Source organism: Haliotis rubra, unplaced genomic scaffold, assembly GCF_003918875.1.
Source record: "Haliotis rubra isolate DU_JTF1 unplaced genomic scaffold, ASM391887v1 Scf258, whole genome shotgun sequence".
Lineage (NCBI taxonomy): Eukaryota > Metazoa > Mollusca > Gastropoda > Lepetellida > Haliotidae > Haliotis > Haliotis rubra.
Window position 1 is genome coordinate 187,841 of NW_025766647.1, and position 25,252 is coordinate 213,092.

At 38.6% G+C, this 25,252-nt stretch overlaps 2 protein-coding genes and 1 long non-coding RNA gene across 3 annotated transcripts; all 3 read right to left on the reverse strand.

Moving 5' to 3' along the window:
* Positions 1–2,001: 2,001 nt before the first annotated feature.
* LOC124279866 lies at positions 2,002–9,260 on the reverse strand. Its single transcript, XM_046715744.1, has 10 exons — positions 9,125–9,260; positions 8,720–8,855; positions 8,343–8,489; positions 8,117–8,150; positions 5,468–5,532; positions 5,152–5,277; positions 4,542–4,667; positions 4,088–4,218; positions 3,627–3,762; positions 2,002–2,499 (listed from the first exon to the last, which is right to left on the reverse strand). The coding sequence occupies exons 2-10, from the start codon at positions 8,753–8,755 to the stop codon at positions 2,440–2,442; spliced, it is 861 nt and encodes a 286-aa protein (XP_046571700.1). The 5' UTR covers positions 8,756–8,855; positions 9,125–9,260; the 3' UTR covers positions 2,002–2,439.
* Positions 9,261–9,357: 97 nt separating this feature from the next.
* Positions 9,358–10,798, reverse strand: LOC124279871. Its single transcript, XR_006899507.1, has 3 exons — positions 10,774–10,798; positions 10,100–10,176; positions 9,358–9,483 (listed from the first exon to the last, which is right to left on the reverse strand). It is a non-coding gene; the product is annotated as an uncharacterized LOC124279871 (long non-coding RNA).
* A 1,435-nt stretch (positions 10,799–12,233) lies between these two features.
* Positions 12,234–22,862, reverse strand: LOC124279867. The gene is made up of 3 exons (XM_046715745.1): positions 21,844–22,862; positions 17,101–17,232; positions 12,234–12,498 (listed from the first exon to the last, which is right to left on the reverse strand). The coding sequence occupies exons 1-3, from the start codon at positions 21,902–21,904 to the stop codon at positions 12,407–12,409; spliced, it is 285 nt and encodes a 94-aa protein (XP_046571701.1). The 5' UTR covers positions 21,905–22,862; the 3' UTR covers positions 12,234–12,406.
* Positions 22,863–25,252: the final 2,390 nt, after the last annotated feature.

Here is a 25,252-nt window from a genome sequence, read left to right on the forward strand (position 1 = left end):
AGAGAGAGAGAGAGAGAGAGAGAGAGAGAGAGAGATACCATGCCGTGTGTGTGTGTTTGTGAGAGTCTGAGAGAAATGTTCGTGGGCGAGAGAGTGTGTGTGTGTTTAAGAGAGAGAGGCAGACAGAGAGAGTGTGTGTGTGAGAGAGAGAGAGAAAGTGTGAGAGAAAGTGTACGTGGGAGAGCGTGTGTGTGTGTGTGTGTGTGTGTGTGTGTGTGTGTGTGTGTGTGTGTGTGTGTGTGTGACAGAGGGGGGCGGGGGGCGGTGGGGTAGCCTAGTGGAATATAAGTGGCGTAAAACCATACTTCCTCACAACTTCCTTTATGAGATCTTTCGTGTTCTCATATCTGCTGCAGTTCGAGTTTCATCCTCTTGGCACCAGAATCCTTTGATAATGGGTCAGAAATCTCAGACTCCCTGACAGAGATGATTGGTTTGCCCGCACCATGCCGTGGGTAACCCAGTTAACCGGGTTTGCCTATCTTACCTTAAGTGCCTCTGTTGTCGTGAGTCATATTACTTCCTTCTTAGGACAAGTAGCAGTAAATTCAAGAGGTCTGCATCTTCCTTGTGCACTTTTCCTTGTAAAACTGGGCTTAAAATTTATTCGTGTGTATTTGTGACAGAAACTGTCCATTAATGGCATTAATGCATTGATTCGTTGCTAATTCTTCCTGTTGATTTACAACAAGCATGCACTCAACACTCATTGGAAATACTTGACAGGTATATCCAGCCATTACTGACACCGTAAAATATCTTGCCCAATGCAGTATCAACTCGTGCGCAGATACATAGGCTAGGTTAATAGTGTTATTTGCTTGTTACTCTATTTCAACAGTCTTTCTTTATTCCACCTTGAGAGAGAGAGAGGAGGGAGAGAGGGGAGAGGAGGGGGTCTAGGTGCCTGACCGCTCAGTGGTCTAGCCGCGCCAATTAACACTTATCAGAGGGTACACAAAGTCCGCAGTCTACACTACCAGTTGTCCAACTTCCATTTTTTAGTGGAAGTCGGACAACTGGTAGTGTAAACTGCGGACTTTGTGTACCCCTCTGATAAGTGTTAATTGGCACGGCTCCCACGGTCGAAAGCTATGATTACACAATGCCATTTAGAAAGTGGTAAAATGTAACATTTGTTATATTTGGGATTACACTTTCTTAGTAAAGTACAAATTCTAGTACTATTTGAGTTGAGCCCCATCCGGGATTCGAACTCACACGCTCAGAGTCAGGCACCTAATCGCCAGCTAACAAAGTCAGATGCCTGGACCGCTTGGGATTACACTTTCTTAGCCAAGTGCCAATTAACACTTATCACAGGGGTACACAAAGTCCGCAGTGTACACTACCAGTTGTCCGACTTCCATTTTTGTGGAATATGTTACATTGTTTGTTTTGTTGTATTTCAGCAGTATGACAGATACTGTGTGTATAATATCATAAAAACACAACGATTGCATGTATTCATAAACAAATGTGAATGATTCAGTAAAACGTACATGGCAACTTTGTCATATTTGGTTCCTGCTATTATTTTACCAATTCAAAACAACCATTTTGATTTTTTTCCCGTCATCTTGAACAGAAAACCCACACTCTATGAAGTTTAACTTTCTCCTTTCTTCCTTCATGAGATCTTTCGTGTTGTCATATGACATGTTGCAGTTCGAGTTTCATCCCCTTTCCACCAGAATCCCTTGATAATGGGTCAGAAATCTCTTTGCGCCTGACAAAGATGACTGTTGCTGTGGGTAACTGGGATTGCCTAGCTTACGTTAAGTGCCTCTATATGGTCGTTAGTCAACCTTCCTTTATAGGTGGACAAGTAACAGTAAATTCAAGAGGTCTACATTTTCCTTGAGCAGTCCAGACTTTATTCTGTTAAACTGGGCTTTAAAGTAAGTACATTATACCCATTAGTTCGGGTATTTCATGTTAATTATTTCATATCCCTTTAAAGTCAAAGAACATAAAACTGTGCAAAAGTTCGAAGTCTGCAACTTTTGATGTTTGTATTGGTATATGACCGTGGGTACAATATCATAAAACACATTGGTTGACGTGAAGCAGATGTGAATGATGCCGTAAATCGTACATGGCAAATTTGTCATATTTGGATCCTGCTATTATTTTACCAACTCAAAACGACCATTTTGATTTGGTAGGTTCAAACACATCACAAGTCATGAGTTCCTGTTGGACGTTTACATCTGAGATACAGGGTGAAAACACTGCAGATAGCTCTCACACATTACGTTCTCGACGAATGATGTCTACGAATTCAGGTTCTAAGTGGATAATTGTATTTACTGCATATCGTGCATCGTTGTTTCTACGTTTCACTCTGGTCAGCAATCGTCTGTAGCCAGCTTGAAGTCAAAGTACACATACTAGCTGGTGAGTAGTTAACCCGCATCTCTGCTTGACCAAGCAGTGTCAGTTCTCTTGTGTTGAGATGAAGGATGAGGCCAGTTCAAAACACGTGGATACTTCATCCTGTAAATTAACAGTTTCGTGGTAAGAGCGGTCAAACCTCACACATGTGGCTTCTGATAACGATATCACCTTTCCCTTTACTTTCTACAAACTACGAACTAAACATTGTATGTGATTAGTGGGTGACTGAACATTGTATGTGATTAGTGGGTGGCTGAACATTGTATGTGATTAGTGGGTGACTCAACATTGTATGTGATTAGTGGGTGACTGAACATTGTATGTGATTAGTGGGTGACTCCATCCCCAGTGGCCGTGACGGGATGGGAACAGGTTGTGGGTTATACTTGACATAGCTCTTGTTTGTTGAAAGTGAACTTTGTTTGTCCTGGAAATGCTATAAAGCAAACAGATTTAATTTTAAGATATACTAACAAGGGAGTACCACGCTGATAGAATCCAGTGTGCTATCGCATGACGTTGTAGAGTTAGGAGGTAAACATCATGTGTTGGGATATATCCGGGTATTATTGAGTATTTGAAGCACGGGAATTCATTTGGAACCGACGGCGGTTTTCAACCAATCAGATTATAGCACACAGTGGCTTTTGTTATATAATATGTTATAACATGCCGCTATAGAGGATGCTATACCGTGACGTTGAGTAGTTCATAACAAGACGTCATAGAGTATATTATGACATGACGTTCTAGAAGTTGGATGTGTTGGACGTACTAGATCACGAGTATAACATTTTTAATGTCATTTAGAAGTGATGCGCATAAAGAGATAAATATATGGATTTCATAATTCAGAAATTGCTATTCATGAATGTTTCCCTTAAAGAAGAGTATACAAGCGACAATTCCACAGGTTGTTCACGATACTAAGGACAATCGTTCCGTAATTTAAAATCATGTCATGAAATATCAATATACGCATCAGGCGTCAATGCACAATGATCAAATAGCAACGACCCTATTCAAATGTTTACGTGTAACGTTGCATGGAGTATAGAGGTATATGTGTGTTTGTACATTCATATATACAGTCATAAGAATGCACTCTCATCCTACACTTTCTACACCTTAAGAAGATGTATATTCAGAGATGGATGGATAGAAACCTACTCACAGTAAGCCTGTGGTATGAAAGTGGCACTAGAAATAAAGGTAGAGACATGTACCTCAGTAAGGTCGTTGTCAAACAGGTGCCCGAGACGTCTGATGTTGTTGTAGATCTCCACCTCGTTGTCGTACATCATGCCCTGCACGATGTTGCTCATAATGCAGAACAACGTAGCCATTCGCCTTTCGCCGTCACTGAAATTGACGTTTGATGATGCGTTCGACAGTTTCAGAAGGCAAATATTATTTCTTCAATTCCAATGTCTCGATGAACCAAGGCCTTAGTAAATCCAATCTCCAAATGGACCCTATATACATCGGCCGTATGTATATCTTGTTTGAAATCATATTTAGGGAAATAGTCTAAAGAAATGTACTAGACAGCTAGCCTGCTGAATCTATTTTCCTTCTTCAACTACAGCCACTTATACACAACAGCACACTATATTAACAACAATACGAACAACAATATAAACAACACCACATACGCTAGTTGCACAAATCACCAAGACATAGATACCTAAACATCACTGTAACTGGTCGTGTGGTGCTTGCCCCACGTGACTCCATCTCTCTCATAAGGTCAAGGACAACGTTTGGGTTGATCGTCTTCAGTAAGTACACACGCACTGACTGAGCGCTAACGTCTCCCTTAAAGACAATACGTCAATGTTATAGATAATGACGCCCTGCTAATCTGGATGAATATGTACTTATATGCAGTAATACATGGAAACTGCCCCCAAGTATCTGTCCTGTCTCGATGTCACTGTTGCCAGCGTAATCATGAATGTGTAGTCCTATGCCGTAATGTGTAGAAACTTTCCAGTCTCCATATATGCATATCGTCAATGTTTTTTAAATTTTGAATTTGTTCAACAGTTTAACATTATTGGCATATTTACTGAGAGTCGTTTGACTTAACATTATTTGTAAATAAACTGGGATATTCTTTCGAAATTGATATGAATTACCTCCATTTTTCTTTCCACGTTCCTCAGGATGATATCGTGACTGATATCATACACCATGGAACATTTGACGTCCACCGGACCTAAGTCGAGACTGGATCCCGAGGTTGGCAGGAAACAAGGCAACCTCTGTGGCATGTGATTACGTCACATTTTAAATACATTAACTCATTACATGTTTTATTAAAACATTAGTATCTCATAATTGACGCATGTTCAACATATTTCACGTGAAAACGAGATGGCTTCTGTTTCTCTGATAAAGAATAACAACGTATGCTACTTGTGATTAGGAAACCTTAAGAAGTGATGACCTCCTCACACCTAAGCCATGCCATTGCAGACCAGCCCGATATAACCACATGTCAGAAATCATTGCCACATAATCTTAAATACATTTTACATGGAAACCTCCATTTTATGATGTAATTGAAGTCCAATGTAAAATGTAATAAACCTGTCAGGATGTGAACGCTCGACCCTTACCATCATGTCTCTGTATCTCTTGAGGCTAGGTGCTTGTCGTCATTGTCCTAAATGAAGATGCCACTAAACTCAGGGAGGTGGAAAGACAACATTAGGCTTACACCAAAGACGTGGAATAGTTTCTCACTTGTAATGACTTGGGCAGGACTATGATTGTAGACGACTCGTGGCTATTTGTGAGTTCCCAGAAGGAAGACGCTGTGGCGATGGAGGGAGCCTCGGTTACTAGGTATCCTCTCACAGATAGACGGGACTGAAAATATTCATGATTGAAAATATAATAGTTACTTATATGTGCATCCACTGCTGTATAGAGGAGTAAGTGAGTGCGTGATTTTAACATGTGATATTGTATTGCATGTTGACAGTAAGAGTAATGTCGTTTATATCTGCAACGTTTTTGTTTGTGCTCCTACCTACAACAGGATTATACCTTTACTTACCGGCATTACGACTGTCAGGACGTCAGTTCTCCCGCTCATCCTTACCATGCTCTTGTACTTGCCTCCTGCAACAAGGAGCTTCTAGTAGAAGTCATATCAGAATCATAATGTTTCTATATCCTCATCCTGCAACAAGGAGCTTCTAGTAGAAGTCATATCAGAATCATAATGTTTCTATGTCCTCATCCTGCAACAAGGAGCTTCTAGTAGAAGTCATATCATAATCATAATGTTTCTATGTCCTCATCCTGCAACAAGGAGCTTCTAGTAGAAGTCATATCAGAATCATAATGTTTCTATGTCCTCATCCTGCAACAAGGAGCTTCTAGTAGAAGTCATATCAGAATCATAATGTTTCTATGTCCTCATCCTGCAACAAGGAGCTTCTAGTAGAAGTCATATCAGAATCATAATGTGTCTATATCTCCTCATCCTGCAACAAGGAGCTTCTAGTAGAAGTCATATCAGAATCATAATGTTTCTATATCCTCATCCTGCAACAAGGAGCTTCTAGTAGAAGTCATATCAGAATCATAATGTGTCTATATCCTCATCCTGCAACAAGGAGCTTCTAGTAGAAGTCATATCAGAATCATAATGTTTCTATATCCTCATCCTGCAAAGAAGGAGCTTCTAGTAGAAGTCATATCAGAATCATAATGTGTCTATATCCTCATCCTGCAACAAGGAGCTTCTAGTAGAAGTCATATCATGATCATAATGTTTCTATATCCTCATCCTGCAACAAGGAGCTTCTAGTAGAAGTCATATCAGAATCATAATGTGTTCTATATCTCCCTCATCCTGCAACAAGGAGCTTCTAGTAGAAGTCATATCAGAATCATAATGTTTCTATATCCTCATCCTGCAACAAGGAGCTTCTAGTAGAAGTCATATCAGAATCATAATGTGTCTATATCTCCTCATCCTGCAACAAGGAGCTTCTAGTAGAAGTCATATCAGAATCATAATGTTTCTATATCCTCATCCTGCAACAAGGAGCTTCTAGTAGAAGTCATATCAGAATCATAATGTGTCTATATCTCCTCATCCTGCAACAAGGAGCTTCTAGTAGAAGTCATATCAGAATCATAATGTTTCTATATCCTCATCCTGCAACAAGGAGCTTCTAGTAGAAGTCATATCAGAATCATAATGTGTCTATATCTCCTCATCCTGCAACAAGGAGCTTCTAGTAGAAGTCATATCATGATCATAATGTTTCTATATCCTCATCCTGCAACAAGGAGCTTCTAGTAGAAGTCATATCAGAATCATAATGTGTCTATATCTCCTCATCCTGCAACAAGGAGCTTCTAGTAGAAGTCATATCATAATCATAATGTTTCTATATCCTCATCCTGCAACAAGGACCTTCTAGTAGAAGTCATATCAAAATCATAATGTGTCTATATCCTCATCCTGCAACAAGGAGCTTCTAGTAGAAGTTATATCATGATCATAATGTTTCTATATCCTCATCCTGGAAGAAGGAGCTTCTAGTAGAAGTCATATCAGAATCATAATGTGTCTATATCCTCATCCTGCAACAAGGAGCTTCTAGTAGAAGTCATATCATGATCATAATGTTTCTATATCCTCATCCTGCAACAAGGAGCTTCTAGTAGAAGTCATATCAGAATCATAATGTGTCTATATCTCCTCATCCTGCAACAAGGAGCTTCTAGTAGAAGTCATATCAGAATCATAATGTTTCTATATCCTCATCCTGCAACAAGGAGCTTCTAGTAGAAGTCATATCAGAATCATAATGTGTCTATATCTCCTCATCCTGCAACAAGGAGCTTCTAGTAGAAGTCATATCAGAATCATAATGTGTCTATATCCTCATCCTGCAACAAGGAGCTTCTAGTAGAAGTCATATCAGAATCATAATGTTTCTATATCCTCATCCTGCAACAAGGAGCTTCTAGTAGAAGTCATATCAGAATCATAATGTGTCTATATCTCCTCATCCTGCAACAAGGAGCTTCTAGTAGAAGTCATATCAGAATCATAATGTTTCTATATCCTCATCCTGCAACAAGGAGCTTCTAGTAGAAGTCATATCAGAATCATAATGTGTCTATATCTCCTCATCCTGCAACAAGGAGCTTCTAGTAGAAGTCATATCAAAATCATAATGTTTCTATATCCTCATCCTGCAACAAGGAGCTTCTAGTAGAAGTCATATCAGAATCATAATGTGTCTATATCCTCATCCTGCAACAAGGAGCTTCTAGTAGAAGTCATATCAGAATCATAATGTTTCTATATCCTCATCCTGCAACAAGGAGCTTCTAGTAGAAGTCATATCAGTCATATCTGTGTCTATATCTCCTCATCCTGCAACAAGGAGCTTCTAGTAGAAGTCATATCAGAATCATAATGTTTCTATATCCTCATCCTGCAACAAGGAGCTTCTAGTAGAAGTCATATCAGAATCATAATGTGTCTATATCTCCTCATCCTGCAACAAGGAGCTTCTAGTAGAAGTCATATCAGAATCATAATGTTTCTATGTCCTCATCCTGGAAGTCTTGTGTTAATTATCCCGACAGTGTGAGCACATTTGGAAGTGAATCATGTAGGCGTAGGCTACTTAACTCAACAGCACGTAAGTGACAATAGCAAGTCCATTATTCTCACCTGATTCAGCATTTCCTCTCTCTCTTGCCAGTTTCTGAATAGTTAACATAGAACACTAAAGTCAATACATCGATTCATCAAAGTGAGTACATTTATACCAATTAAGAAATTGGGTGAAGTTACTAAAATGTCCAGTTTGGGGCATCAATGGATCTCTGTTAAAATGGATGTCGGGCTGTCATTTCATATTATTTTTGTGGTATATGTACAGAATGTCCATTCTCACCTGTACCAGCTGAGGTACAGTCATGTTCCCCATAGTGAATGCACCATCTGCCTGACGTGCTCTTTCTCTAAATGCTGCCAGGGACAAGGCTGTATCCCCGACCAGGAGAGTTTCATACACAGTGGTGTACACGCTGATGTACTGACGCTGTAATGTTCAAATTCTCATACAATAGGCGTCAACACCAGAAATACATCATTTCAGTACAAATCGTTGTCCCATATCATAATTTTTTTTCAAAAGCATGATGTTCTTATCGCATAGATGGGATCACACATTGTACATACATTTGGTTAGCAATTATGTAAAAAGAACATTATTTCGGTTATAAATACGAGTATGTCAAGAGTACGTGTAAGACACAGAAGGTATTGTACCTGGCTCTGTACCATGCTGTGGCGCTGTTGTCTCATGGTATTCACCACCTGGAACACGTCCACTTTGCGGTCAGTGAAGGCCTGGTCCAGGAGATAGTCCACAGTGATGTAGGTTCCTGTCCGGCCGATCCCTGCACTGGTGATAACACCAAATGACCACATTAGGCAATTAATATACCTCCATGCACAGGATTTGGTTCTCACCGTGTAGAGTATTCCATTTCATTTCAGCGGTTTTTTTTCAAAATGTTGTCTCAACGTTTTGGATTTGCATGTTTGAGATTGTGTCAGAACAGGGCTTGTGCGCGTTTAAAAGTTCCAGAGCCAACCAGTACTAAAATTGTTGATGCGCTCACGTGCTGTGCACAGAATGCGTAACAATGTAATTGCACATGTCCAGCTTACCTACAGTGAACCAGCAGGGGAGAGTTGTTAGGGGTTGGATGTTCTTCTTACTCGGAACACAAACTCTGCCAGAGCGAGTTCATCAGCCGTGCTGTCCTCCCACCACACAGTAAACTGGAAGTGATGGACGATAAGACTTTCGCCAGTCTACACAGAACAAAATACATGGATTACTCATCTGCTGTTTTGTCACCTTAACTGCCGACAACAGAAATGGTAATCTAAGCTGGTACCTCTTTAGACGTGGCTTTGAGTGTCCGGAAGTTCCAGTGCGATCGCTGCTGCTTCATGGTGACAGAAATCAGAAATAGTCCAGTATCAAGATTATATCCGTCCAACCAGTAGGAGTCGCATTTGACCTAGAGTTGAAATAAGACATCAGATTGCTTTATACACATCAACAGTTCAGACATAGTTGGAACTTGGTTAAAGTGCAAGAAGACTTACTACTCCTTTCTCTATATGGTTGGTCAGCATAACCACTCGAGTTATCTCCTCCTCGAAGATCATTCGCCAGAAGTCACCAATAGTTGTCCTTTTGGGCCCTGGACAAAACTTTATCAGCTGATTATTAATATAACTAAAGTTGGTTTTAGATTGATCCATGTTTTAATATGTAAATATTGATGAAATCAGTTGTCATTGAGTGAGGGAGTGAGATTGGTTTAAGGCCCGATTGAACAGTTGTCCAGTATAATGGTGTGTCAGATTGATGTACGAGTCTTTCAGTAAATGTGCTACTTAACCTGGGTCACTGGTATGATCAAGCAAATTACTATGTTAACCCTTCACATCATCGTGCTCTGAAAACCAATCAATCTCGCAGCTTTACAGGAAAGAGTGTTGCACATACCTTGAGTAGTAATATATGCTCGAGGTTTCAAGTATCCCTGAAATTGAAATGTTCTCATTTAATATTTTGTTTCCGTGTATGTTATCTAATTTAACTGGTTGTGAAACTGATCATCAACCTACATTGATGTAGTTGGCGTTGATGTAGGTGGAGAGGGGATCCCTGCGCAGTTTGGTCAGCCGTACTTGGTTGTAATCATCTGAAATATTGAAATACAAAGGGTTTAACACTACAACTGACTCCCACTGTGGTGTAATACAAATCTATTTCCTTAATGCTTTTGTACTTGTAAACAGTAGTTTTTATTCAAAATTAATCGCTTGACTTTTTGGGTGATCGATCACTTGATTGTAATTGTTCACTTGATTGTGTGGTCTGTTTTCAGGACTTTAGGCATGTGAATGATGGGTGCTACCGGAAGGGCAGGAAACTGGTGTTTTCACTGACTTTCGTTGCCACTTTTTTCACAGCTAAATTGTTCTTTTCACGAAATGGAATCTACTTCTGTGGCTATCACATTACACTCTAAACCCGGTCTTCGGAATGGATTGATGCTTATATATAGTTACAATGATGACAATATAAGATTATATAATGATGAGAAATAATCTGTTCGTGGCCAAGAAATTATTTCAACCTGTAAATGAATTATGCATCCCTTCGCGTAATACAATACGTAATATAACTAACGTCCTCCCTTTGTTGAATATCAATCAGTAAAGGGAATCTGCTCATGTCCAGCTGATGGTATAAAGCTTCTACCTATCTGCAGACCGTTGTTTGTGGCATGACTTACAAGGATAAAGATTCCTGTAGCGGTTCTTGGCCCTGTTCCGTCGAGCTCTGTGCTGAGGTTGACTGGAACCAGCAGAAAGTCGCTGAAACAATAGATTTGTCAGGAACCACATGTGTAGCCAAACCTGTCTTTATAACAATGAATGGTGCATATTTTGAAATTGATTCTGGTTGACACTTTTTAAAACAATCAATTCTTTCTTACATTTACACATTAAGGTGAGTGAGTGAGTTAAAATATAACGTCACCTCGGCAATATCACAGCCAGAAGGGCCTTGCATACACAATAAATATAGGTTGTTAAATAACCAGTTATCGAAGGACAGTAAAGCAACTAGAGTATCACAGATGGTGCCTAAAACTAGCATGTAAATATATAATGTATTTTATTTACGAAGACAATACAATGTAAAAACAGGCTATAGATCACCAACCACCATACTAGGGACCATGGGGACTTACAGAGTCTTTGCTACGTGCATGGACCCTATTTGGATTTACACCATCCCTTCAGCTGCTGGTGATTGTAGGAAACATTTATCCAAACTTTAAAGGAACCAAAATACTACGTTTTATAAATCTAGTAAGTTGACATTTAGCTTTGAAAGTTTTGGGACGTACGTACCCTCTCTGGAGGACAATGATTTTACGATACTTTAACCCCCTTCGAAAATACAGTCACTAACGATCGCAGTTACTAAATTATACTACCATGTTTAAAATACCATCCCTCACCACCATCCCCCTATGCTGCTGGCGATTGTAGGAAAATTTAGCCGAAATTAAAATAATAAAAATACAACGTATAAAATATCTGGTTATTTTAGTTTTACTTGGAACACCTACATGGAACTCCTGGTGAACACCACCAGGTTCATCCAACAACTCCCTGATCTTGTCATGCAGTTTGTCCACCTCCACTTCAGTGGATCCTTCAGGAGTGTCATGATTCTTGTTCCTGACATTGGATCTCAGTGTTCCTGCAATGGTTTGTTCACGTCGGTAAGACAATTAACTCAGCACTGATTCTTTTCACATCAGGAAGGAAGAAATGAGTGAAGAGATTCAAACCAGATGATCATAATGAGCCTCCAGATGTGAAAAATAATATGTGATTATTTGTTGGTGTGTCTGATGCGGGTAGTATAGTTTCTGTGACTGCTGTCAGTCAAAACTGACAATAAAAAATCTGATTCAGTGAAACTGTATTTTTTAAGTGTATACCCTTTTCTGCCTGGCAGTTACAGTATGCACACACGTGCACGTACGCACGCTCGCGCACGCACTCTCACACATACACACACTACAAACACACGCACGCATGCATGCACACACGCATGCACGCACACGGACAAGGAGACACTTAGTTAATAAAATCTACAATCCATCGGAATGTGTATAATAAACGGAAATACGAATTCAATCCACCTGTTTATCATTGAAACAAATCTGGATTACCTTGTGAATGACGTGCGAAACTATGGGGAGCCTGTCCTGGTCTTTCTTTGCGCCCTAAGCCATCGAACAAAGAAAACGTTCAAAAAAATATAGTTATCACAAATGAATAAGTGACTATTTTGCTGTGCAGCTAGTCTGAAGGTATATGGTTTAGTAAATGTTTGTGTCTAGCATCTTACCACCACACTGCAGCTGCAGCTGTGACGGCGAAGATCAACAACAGGTAGGCTCCTCCCGCAACAACGGCACTGATCAACAGAACGCTTTCTGAAAGGATGAACGAATGGAATGTGACGGAGCGAGTAGAGTTTTACATCGTTATGTATATACATTTACAGATATTTATTTATGTATTTATTTGCTTGTTTGTTTATTATTTTATGTTATGTTATTTCATTTCATTTCATTATATTTATTTAACTGTTTTCATTTTGGGGAGTGGGGCTCTATCACATTCCAGTTAACCATGTTTAAATGTTTTCATTCATCCCTGCTGGACTGCAGTGTCTTGGGCATGTTCTTGGGACTCGGTGGCAATGTCTACTGACAGAGATGAACTTGGATGAACCGAGTGTGTGATGGCTAACACCTAGGAGAAATACGACCACATTTTGGCGAACACCCGGTGTCTTCACCATTGGATAATGATTCAAGCTAATGCTGCAGTTCAAGCTAAACGTGTAGTACAAGGTAACGATGTAGTACAAGCTAAAGCTGTAGTAAAAGCTAATACTGCAGTTCAAGCTAAAACTGTAGTACAAGCGAATGCTGTAGTAAAAGCTAAAGCTGTAGTACAAGCTAATGCTGCAGTTTAAGCTAAAGCTGTAGTACAAGGTAATGAGGAAGTACAAGGCAATGATGTAGTACAGGCTAAAACTGTAGTACAAGCTAATGAGGAAGTACAAGCTGATGAGGAAGCATAAGCTAATGCTGCAGTTCAAGCCAATGCTGCAGTTCAAGCTAAAGCCGTAGTACAAGCTTAATGTTGTAGTACAAGGTAATGCAGTGTAGTACAAGCGAAAGCTGTAGTACAAGCTAATGCTGTAGTACAAGCTAATGCTGCAGTACAAGCCAATGCTGCAGTTCAAGCTAAAGCTGTAGTACAAGCTAATGCTGCAGTACAAGCTAATGCTGTAGTACAAGCTAAGGACGTAGTACAAGCTAAAGCTGTAGTACAAGCTAATGCTGCAGTACAAGCCAATGCTGCAGTTCAAGTTAAAGCTGTAGTACAAGCTAATGTTGTAGTACAAGCTAATGCTGTTGTACAAGCTAAGGACGTAGTACAAGCTAAAGCTGTAGTACAAGCTACTGCTGTAGTACAAGCTAATGCTGCAGTACAAGCCAATGCTGCAGTTCAAGCTAAAGCTGTAGTACAAGCTAATGCTGTAGTACAAACTAATGACGTAGTACAAGCTAAAGCTGTAGTACAAGCTAACGAGAAAGTACAAGCTAATGATGTAGTACAAGCTAATGCTGTAATACAAGCTAATTACGTAGTACGAGCTAATGCTGCAGTTCAAGCTAATGACGCAGTACAAGCTAATTCTGCAGTTCAAGCTAAAACTGTAGTACAAGCTAATGACGTAGTACAAGTTAAAGCTGTAGTACAAGCTAATGAGGTAGTACAAGGTAATGAGAAAGTACAAGCTAATGCTGCAGTTCAAGCTAAAGCTGTAGTAACAGGAAATGCTGTAGTACAAGCTAATGACGTAGTACAAGCTAAAGCTGTAGTACAAGCTAATGATGAAGTACAAGGTAATGAGGAAGTACAAGCTAATGCTGCAGTTCAAGCTAAAGCTGTAGTACAAGTTCATGCTGTAGTACAAGCTAATGCTGTAGTACAAGCTAATGCCTAGTACAAACTAAAGCTGTAGTACAAGCTAATGAGGAAGTACAAGGTAATGAGGAAGTACAAGCTAATGACGTAGTACATGCTAAAGCTGTAGTACAAGCTAATGAGGAAGTACAAGCTTATGATGTAGTACACGCTAATGCCGCTGTTCAAGCTAAAGCTGTAGTACAAGCTAATGCAGCAGTTCAAGCTAAAGCTGTAGTACAATGCTGCAGTTCAAGCTAAAACTGTAGTAAAATGCTGCAGTTCAAGCTAAAGCTGTAGTACAAGCTAATTAGGAAGTACAAGCTAATGATGTAGTACAAGCAAATGCCGTAGTTCAAGCTAATGACGTAGTACAAGCTAATGACGTAGTACAAGCTAATGAGGTAGTACAAGCTAATGACGTAGTTCAAACTAATGACGTAGTACAAGCTAATGACGTAGTACAAGCTAATGCCGAAGTTCAAGCTAATGGCGTAGTACAAGCTAGTGATGTGGTACAAGCTAATGACGTAGTACAAGCTAATGAGGTAGTACAAGCTAACAACGTAGTTCAAACTAATGACGTAGTACAAACTAATGACGTAGTACAAGCTAATGCCGAAGTTCAAGCTAATGACGTAGTACAAGCTAATGGTGTGGTACAAGCTAATGACGTAGTACAAGCTAATGATGCGGTACACGCTAATGATGTAGTACAAGCTAATGATGTGGTACAAGCTAATGACGTAGTACAAGCTAATGACGTAGTACGAGCTAATGACGTAGTACAAGCTAATGATGTGGTACAAGCTAATGCGGTAGTCAGATTCGTACAAACGACTTTCAAGCGAATTGTTTACAATAGCTTCCATCCAAAATAATCACCCTGGCGTAATATTTTATGTGAGTAAAAATGTCAATTTCACCTGGACATATATAGAGGATATTATATGAGTACAAATTTGACTTTACTACTAGAGGTGTGACGATACAGAAATATCACGATACGATACATATCGCGATATCTTGGAACGATACGATTCGATTCGATTAGATGCATATCACGATATGCTTTCTTTAGTTATTTTCTTTAAAAAATCATATTTTAATAGCAAGAAATATTGACATAACCCTCAATATCTCATGAAAATTAACAATTTTATGGTCAACGATACATATCACGATACGAAAAAACTACGATATATCGTCACAGCTCTATTTACTACAAATAGTAGTACTATATTAACCACAAATACTTAACTACAGATAGTTTCGGCACTCGTGTCGTAAACATATTATGACATGGACACGAATATGATATTCTGTTTATTTCCGTAGAAATGTGAATCACTTAAACACGAAACGAAGTGTCTGCTTATATATAATGCCGCATCATCTGTAATAGAGGCGGAAGAAAATATCAACGTAATTCGGCGAAGACCTTAGCACCACTTACCGACAGTTGATGAAACAAGTGCACATTTTCATCGACAGTTATTTGTCAACCTTGATTTTAAATAATAGCGGAAGAATATATTTCAGTCGTACGTATGTAATTCACAACGTTTAAACACGAAGTTTGTTTGAAATAGCAACTTTAGAACGTAGTGCAAAGTCAACAAAAAAACAGTACCAGAGCAAGAATGATTACGTCATGTCACACTTTTGACGTCACAAGTGTGACGTCACCGGTGGAACACGTTGCTGCTTCACATGACAACTATCAGACTGCCAGGCGCAAGTGAACGAGTGACAGTCTCGGGGAGAACATGAAGGCAGTGTCTTTGAACTTGTTTCACACCCTCTGTTTCCTTTCGAACATTATACACATGAAATGTCCCAAGTGGTTGGATTACACTTTCTACTATTCCAACTAGTTTGCCATCGATCGTGACAAGACCATTGACTCTGATTGACTGCGGTAAAGGGCAGCCATGTTGTTTGTTTACCTTGTCGCCTGAAGGTTAATCAATCGATGTAACAAGTATGTAAGTGAAAATGTCATAAATTGTAATTGTTTTATGTATTTTATTGAAAAATATACTCAATTGAACAACATTGTTTTAACAATAATAATATTGCAAGCAAAGCTCGAGTTCAGGTTATCCCCGAGATGCCAATCTGTGAATGGGCATAGTAAAATTTCATGAATGAAAAAAGTAGTTCCCTTCGAAATCGAGGCTTGACATGGAACACCTTCTCGTAAAGTAATATTGTCCTAGGGCATCGTATGAAAAATATGAACCCCGATATGTTTGCCCTCATGGTTAATTAAACATTTTATCTCTTTATTTACAATATCTTTGTAATTGAATGCTTCTACAAAATATTTAAGTCAAATGTAGTTAAGTGTGTGCATGGTGTCACGGAGTATGTCACGCTGTGTTCTGTTTCTGAAACTAGTAGATGAAACTATCTGGCAACTGTTTCATATAATAAAAGGAAACATTTACTTGTTCACTTCCTGTATGTTTTATCAGATGAATAACGCCGAGGAACAACAAGGAAAGGACATTGAAAGTGACGATATGGTAAATCAATTTGACGAGGTGTATGTAGCCTTACGTATATGACATTGAAAGAGACGATATGGTAAATCAGTTTGACGAGGTGTATGTAGCCTTACGTATCTGACATTGAAAGTGACGATATGGTAAATCAATATAACGAGGTGTATGTCGCCTTACGTATCTGACATTGAAAGTGACGATATGGTAAATCAATTTGACGAGGTGTATGTCGCCTTACGTATCTGACATTGAAAGTGACGATATGGTAAATCAATTTGACAAGGTGTATGTAGCCTTACGTATCTGACATTGAAAGTGACGATATGGTAAATCAATTTGACGAGGTGTATGTAGCCTTACATATCTGACATTGAAAGCGACGATATGGTAAATCAATTTGACGAGGTGTATGTCGCCTTACGTATCTGACATTGAAAGTGACGATATGATAAATCAATTTGACGAGGTGTATGTAGCCTTACGTATCTGACATTGAAAGCGACGATATGGTAAATCAATTTAACAAGGTGTATGTAGCCTTACGTATCTGGCATTTAGGTCCAGACCATCCCGAATCACAGACAGTTCCTGTGCAACCAGAAACAGGATCACACTCTTTCGGGGGGCAGTGGCACTCATCACACTGGTCGCCGTATTTGCCATCAGGACAGTTACCTAGAACATTAGAACATTGGTTTTAGTGAGCCACTTGTACCCACACTGTCAGTTGTTTTCTGCCATAGCGACAGCTGCCTTTAAAAGAAACATTATGTTGGAGATAATCAGCAGAAGTAATGTGTAGGAGTTAATAAGCAGAAGTATTGTGTCGTAGATAATAAGCAGAAGCATTGTGTCGGAGATAATAAGCATAAATATTATGTTGAGATAATCAGCAGAAATATTGTGTCGGAGATAATCAGCAGAAATATTATGTTGAGATAATCAACTGAAGTATTGTGTCGGAGATAATCAGCAGAAATATTGTGTCAGAGATAATCACCAGAAGTATTATGTTGAGATACTCAACAGAAGTATTGTGTCGGAGATAATCAACTGAAGTATTGTGTCGGAGATAATAAGCATAAATATTATGTTGAGATAATCAGCAGAAGTATTGTGTCGGAGATAATCAGCAGAAATATTATGTTGAGTTAATCAGCTGAAGCATTGTGTCGGAGACAAAAAGCATAAATATTATGTTGGAGAAAATCAGCAGAAGCATTGTGTCGGAGATAATAAGCAGAAGTATTATGTTGAGATAATCAGCAGAAATATTATGTTGACATAATCCACAAAAGTAATGTGTCGGAGATAATCCACAGAAGTATTGTGTCGGGGATAATGAGCATAAATATTATGTTGAGATGATCAGTAGAAGTATTGTGTCGGAGATAATAACCAGAAGTATTGTGTCGGAGATAATAAGCATAAATATTATGTTGAGATAATCAGCAGAAATATTGTGTCGCAGATAATCAGGAGAAATATTATGTTCAGATAATCATCAGAAGTATTGTGTCGGAGATATACAGCAGAAGTATTGTGTCGGAGATAATAAGCAGAAATATTATATCGGAGATAATCAGCAGAAGTATTGTGTCGGAGATAATCAACAGAAGTATTATGTTGAGAATAATCAACTGAAGTATTGTGTCGGAGATAGTCAGCATAAATATTACGTTGAGATAATCCACAGAAGCATTGTGTCGGAGATAATAAGCAGATATATTATGTTGAGATAATCAACAGAAGTATTGTGTCAGAGATAATCAGCAAAAATATTGTGTTGGAGATAATCACCAGAAGTATTATGTTGAGATACTCAACAGAAGTATTGTGTCGGAGATAATCAACTGAAGTATTGTGTCGGAGATAATAAGCAGAAGTATTATGTTGAGATAATCAGCAGAAGCATCGTGTCGGAGACAATCAGCAGAAATATTAGGTTGAGATAATCAACTGAAGTATTGTGTCGGAGATAATCAGCATAATTATTACGTTGAGATAATCAGCAGAAGCATTGTGTCGGAGATAATCAGCAGACATATTATGTTGAGTTAATCCACAGAAGTATTGTGTCGGAGATAATCATCAGATATATTAAGTCAGAGATAATCAGCAGAAGTATTATGTTGTGATAATCAGCAGAAGTATTGTGTCGGAGATAATCAACATAAATATTATGTTGAGATAATCAACTGAAGTATTGTGTCGGAGATAATAAGCAGAAGTATTATGTTGAGATAATCAGCAGAAATATTGTGTCGGAGATTATCAGCATATATATTATGTTGAGATAATCCACAGAAGTATTGTGTCGGAGATAATCCACAGAAGTATTATGTCGCGGATAATGAGCATAAATAGTATATTGAGATAATCAGCAGAAGTATTGTGTCGGAGATAATCAGCAGAAGTATTGTGTCGGAGATAATAAGCATAAATATTATATTGAGATAATCAGCAGAAGTTTTGTGTCGGAGATAATCAGCAGAAATTTTATGTTCAGATACTCAACAGAAGTATTGTGTCGGAGATAATCAACTGAAGTATTGTGTCGGAGATAATCAGCATAAATATTATATTGAGATAATCAGCAGAATCATTGTGTCGGAGACAATCATCAAAAATATTAAGTTGAGGTAATAAACAGAAGTATTCTGTCGGGGATAACCAGCATAACTATTACGTTGAGATAATCAGCAGAAGCATTGTGTCGGATATAATCAGCAGAAATATTGTGTCGGAGACAATCACCAGAAGTATTATGTTGAGATACTCAACAGAAGTATTGTGTCGGAGATAATCAGCAGAAATATTGTGTCGGAGATAATCACCAGAAGTATTATGTTGAGATACTCAACAGAAGTATTGTGTCGGAGATAATCAGCAGAAGTATTATGTTGAGATACTTAACAGAACTATTGTGTCGGAGATAATCAGCAGAAGTATTGTGTCGGAGATAATCACCAGAAGTATTGTGTCGGAGATAATAAGCAGAAGTATTGTGTCGGAGATAATAAGCAGAAGTATTGTGTCGGAGATAATAAGCAGAAGTATTATGTTGAGATAATCAGCAGAAGCATTGTGTCTGAGACAATCAGCAGACATATTATGTTGAGTTAATCCACAGAAGTATTGTGTCGGAGATAATCAGCAGAAATATTGTGCCGGAGATAATAAGCAGAAGTATTGTGTCGGAGATAATAAGCAGAAGTATTATGTTGAGATAATCAGCAGAAGTATTGTGTCGGAGATAATCAACATAAACATTATGTTGAGATAATCAACTGAAGTATTGTGTCGGAGATAATAAGCAGAAGTATTATGTTGAGATAATCAGCAGAAATATTGTGTCGGAGATTATCAGCATATATATTATGTTGAGATAATCCACAGAAGTATTGTGTCGGAGATAATCCACAGAAGTATTATGTCGCGGATAATCAGCAGAATTATTATATTGAGATAATCAGCAGAATCATTGTGATTGTGTCTGAGACAATCATCAGAAATATTAAGTTGAGGTAATGAACAGAAGTATTGTGTCGGAGATAACCAGCATAACTATTACGTTGAGATAATCAGCAGAAGCATTGTGTCGGATATAATCAGCAGAAATATTGTGTCGGAGATAATCACCAGAAGTATTATGTTGAGATACTCAACAGAAGTATTGTGTCGGTGATAATCAGCAGAAGTATTGTGTCGGAGATAATCAGCAGAAGTATTATGTTGAGATACTCAACAGAAATATTGTGTCGGATATAATCAGCAGAAATATTGTGTCGGAGATAATCAGCAGAAGTATTATGTTGAGATACTCAACAGAAGTATTGTGTCGGAGATAATCAGCAGAAGTATTGTGTTGGAGATAATCACCAGAAGTATTGTGTCGGAGATAATCAGCAGAAGTATTGTGTCGGAGATAATAAGCAGAAGTATTGTGTCGGAGATAATAAGCAGAAGTATTATGTTGAGATAATCAGCAGAAGCATTGTGTCGGAGACAATCAGCAGACATGTTATTTTGAGTTAATCCACAGAAGTATTGTGTCGGAGATAATCAGCAGAAATATTGTGTCGGAGATAATAAGCAGAAGTATTGTGTCGGAGATAATAAGCAGAAGTATTATGTTGAGATAATCAGCAGAAGCATTGTGTCGGAGATAATCAACTAAAGTATCGTGTCGGAGATAATAAGCAGAAGTATTGTGTCGGAGATAATAAGCAGAAGTATTATGTTGAGATAATCAGCAGAAGCATTGTGTCGGAGACAATCAGCAGTCATATCATGTTGAGTTAATCCACAGAAGTATTGTGTCGGAGATAATCAGCAGAAATATTGTGTCGAGATAATCATCAGAAGTATTATGTTGAGATAATCGACAGAAGTATTGTGTCGGAGATAATCATCAGACATATTATGTTGAGATAATCAACTGAAGTATTGTGTCGGAGACAATCAGCAGAAATATTATGTTGAGATAATCAACAGAAGTATTGTGTCGGAGATAATCAACAGAAATATTGTGTCGGAGATAATCAGCAGAAATATTACGTTGAAATAATCAGCAGAAGCATTGTGTCGGAGATAATCAGCAGAAATATTATGTTGAGATAATAAGCAGAAGTATTATGTTGAGATAATCATCAGAAATATTGTGTCGGAGATAATCAGCGGAAATATTATGTTGAGATAATCAACTGAAGTATTGTGTCGGAGATAATCAGCAGAAATATTATATTGAGATAATCAGCAGAAGCATTGTGTCGGAGATAATCAGCAGAAGTATTGTGTCGGAGATAATAAGCAGAAATATTATGTTGGAGATAATCTACAGAAGTATTGTGTCGGAGATAATCAGCACTTGACCATTACTTTAAAGATAGCAGATCATATAGAGAACATACATACGTCCCTAACGATTGTTCAATCGCCAGCATTATGAGTATTGTTTTGAGTAATGTGGAAACCTGAATTCAAAATGCACCTTCTTCGTCACAGCGGGTTCAAAACCACATTCCCTAGGTTTCGTTGTTTTTAGGTTTGTACAATACCAAATAGTACCATAGTTTGTGAGTTTCACAACTGTCACATGTGATATGTCCTCTAAGTATTGCAAAAGAGTGGGCTACACACATTATACAAAGCTAAAACCAACTACACATACACATATGTTAGGAACGATTCCTCCAAATGTTGATAATTATGCCAGATAGCGACGAAAATGTCCATACTAAAACACTACTGATAATCTTTATAAAACTGACAAATGATGTTTACCTTGTGTGCCCGCAATCAGGCAGAGAGAGAGAGCGGAGAAAAGTCGCAACACATCCACCATACTCGCGGGTAAGCTTGTCTCACTTCCTGGTTCATTAGTTTTAGTTTTAGTTTTAGTTTTAGTTTTAGTTTTAGTTTTAGTTTCAGGTTTAGGTTAGGTATTCATTGAAACATTTGTCACATTTCTCTCACATTTTGTGTAATCATGTTCTATTCAACATTCCTGACAAATGAAGGCTGGATTTCGATGGGACTTTCACAGACAGCTCTATGTTTTGTTGTAGGATATGTTACCTAATACATGAACGCAACATGCACCTCTTAGTCAGTCTATTTTGAAATTTTGCGGAAATTGAAACGACACTACTGTTTTCACAGTTTTCTGAAACATTTATGCATTGAAATCAAGGAAATGGTATCAGGCTGAGTGAAGTTGGCTTTGTTTCGTGAATGCTTGATTAAAACAATAACAATACAATATAGATTTACATTTCATAGCTCAAAAGCCAGGCTGATGACCGACTGAACATCATACTTGCTTTCTCGTTCGGGATGCTGATATATAATGACTGGGCCATTTGTGTACTGTATGGAGTTTGTGGTGTCTCACACTTATAACGTCGGTCCGGTGTTATTGTATTCAAGGTCATTAATTAACCCAGGATCAAGTTGAAGCACGTTTGTAAGGTAATACAACGACAAACAAACCTTCATACTAAACGTCGCGTCAAGTTTGAAACATTTTTTCATTCATATTTCTCCTAATATGGGAGAAAGTCGAAAGTGACAGACACCTACGGACGGGAGAGTGTGCAGGACACGAAACCAAACACTCATCATAGCATACATGTATTTTCACAACAGCGCATGAGGAAGTCAATGACACATTATGCAACTATTGGAAATTAAGAGCAAAACAAAACAATCCATTTGAAACCATGAAACAATTACAATTCAAATAACGAGTCAGTGAGTTTAGTTTACGCCGCACTCAGCAATATTCCTGTCTGTAATTACGAGTCTGGACCAAACAATCAAGTGATCAACAGTATGAGCATCGATCTACCTTATTGGGATACGGTGACATGTGTCAACCAAGTCAGCGAGCTCCTGACAACCTCCGATCCGGTCAGTCGCCTCTAACGACAAGCCATGGGCTACTGAAGATCAATTCTAACCCGGACCTTCACGGGTATCAAATACCGAGGAGGAAATTGATACCTTCGCCTATGTCAGTCACTTCTGTGTCAGGCGCTGTAGCATGTAGCAATAACTTCCTGCAAGCACACCCTGACATAACCATTACTCACCGTCAGAATCACTTCAACACGACGTTATCATATTGGTGCTAGGACTGTTGATCATAACCATCTACATGAGCATTTGAAACGAGCAACAATTACAAGGCTGTTACATGAACAACTATTTTATGGATCTTCAGTGTGCTGTATAGTTTTGTAATAATTCTCTCAGTGTTATCAGAGTTCTCTCACATTGTAATCAAACAGGTAAACAACACTGCGGTGTCCACAGGTACTTCAGCCAGCAACCATATTGGTCATAACGCCCTATAAAGTTGAATGAAATATGCGAAAAATATGGTGTATTTTTCAGGGACGGGTACAAGCCGCGTAACACCATCACAGGTTATACAATTGGGGTTTGCTGTCTAGAAGTTGCTATTTGTGACACAAGAGGAAAAACACTTGATGGGCCAGACTGTTCATGTAGACTTCCAGGCAAATTCCACATTTCCTTAAATAAATGTTTCAAGATTTTGAAACGAGCAGTCAGTTAAGACTGTTGGAACAAGTATTTTATGGCGTTTTAGTATGTTGCCGAATTATATAATAGTTCTGAGTTCTCCCCCTTCGATAACTGATGCTGTCAGGTAATTCAGCCAGCAGATATGTACGATATACCAGAAGTACTTTTTGCAATCCATTACTTATAGAATAGTCCAGTTTGACACCACATATGCATGTCAAGGAAACAGTTCCGTGATTACTGCCGCGTTATGAACACTTGAGATGCTGGAAACGGCTTATCGTGGCACATTAGAAAGAAAGATGGTGTCCACCTCTGGTTACTTAATAAAAGATATGCAAACCCGCGGCTAATATGAGCTGTTTGCCCGGTGGGTGTGTAGATGATAATCTGTGTTGATTATACGTAGTGGTACGGTCCGGTGAGAAAGTCTTGGTAAGCATGACTACTGCTAGATTGGTAGCCACAAGGGCTCAGTAACTTGGGATCTATAAATGTTTACTTCCTTCCGTGCACGGGCTTAATTGAGAGCCAGATAGTCACGGTTTGTGTCGTTTCAAAAAAAGCTTCTATCAGTGTGCGTAATTTATCATGATCAGGTCTAATGTCTATCGATGTTCCAGTACATGTTCCATAAATGTTTGGCCAAATTCCTGGTTTTTATTTTTTGCTGACCATAACCGACATTCTGACACAGGTGCGTAAAGAAACAGAGAGGCGAGGCGAGGAAGGTTGGTGTGCTTGGGGATGCCTTAGTCATGCCGAAATGTTCCTAAATTTTACATTGGTTTGTTATCCATAAGAATTCAAACAGATTTCAAATTTTACTTCCTCTGAACGCGATTTGAGATTTCATTTCATTTCTGACAAGTTGAACGTCCAAAGATAAGTATGTAAATGTATAAGAGTACACCCAGGACTTTTCTAATGGTGTACAAATGTTGGAAGTTCATTCTCGCCAGGTGTTTGCGGCAAGGTGATATTATCCCGCCCCAGCCGTGGTGCCCGTCCAAAACAAATGTGTCAAATCACAAAGGTGGCTGAAAGATTTAATGAGGCCTTGAGGCTTGTCCAGCTCTTTGTTTCACACATTGTTTTCTTAGAAATGGTAACTGTTGTGATATTTGCTATCATTATGATTGTATCATTGTCATTTTAAGTCCCATGGATTACCCATCTTTCTTTCTTTGGTGTTTAACGCCACACAACATTCCAGCTACATGGCGACGGTCTGTAACAATCGAGTCTGTACCAGACAACCCAGTGATCAACAGCATGAGCCTCGATCTACGCATTAACCAACTAAGTCGTTCCTCAAGGCGATCGTAGCGCTAAGTTGATCGTAACTCCTATACTTTTAATATAGACTTACACGACTGTCGTAGCGCTACGATCGCCTTGAGGAACGGGTCCCTGGTCAGCGAGTCATACCTCCTGATTCCTTCATAAACATGGGTTTCAGAGACCAATTCTAACCCGAATCTTCACAGGCAGAACTGACGTTATATATACTAGACAAAATAAAATAGAGATATTGGTATATTTTTGATTTATATTTTATCAGTGTGTCAATGAATAAATAGATCATTATTCATAATTTCAAATTTTACATGTATCCCCAGCTAGTTTTGTTCAGTATATA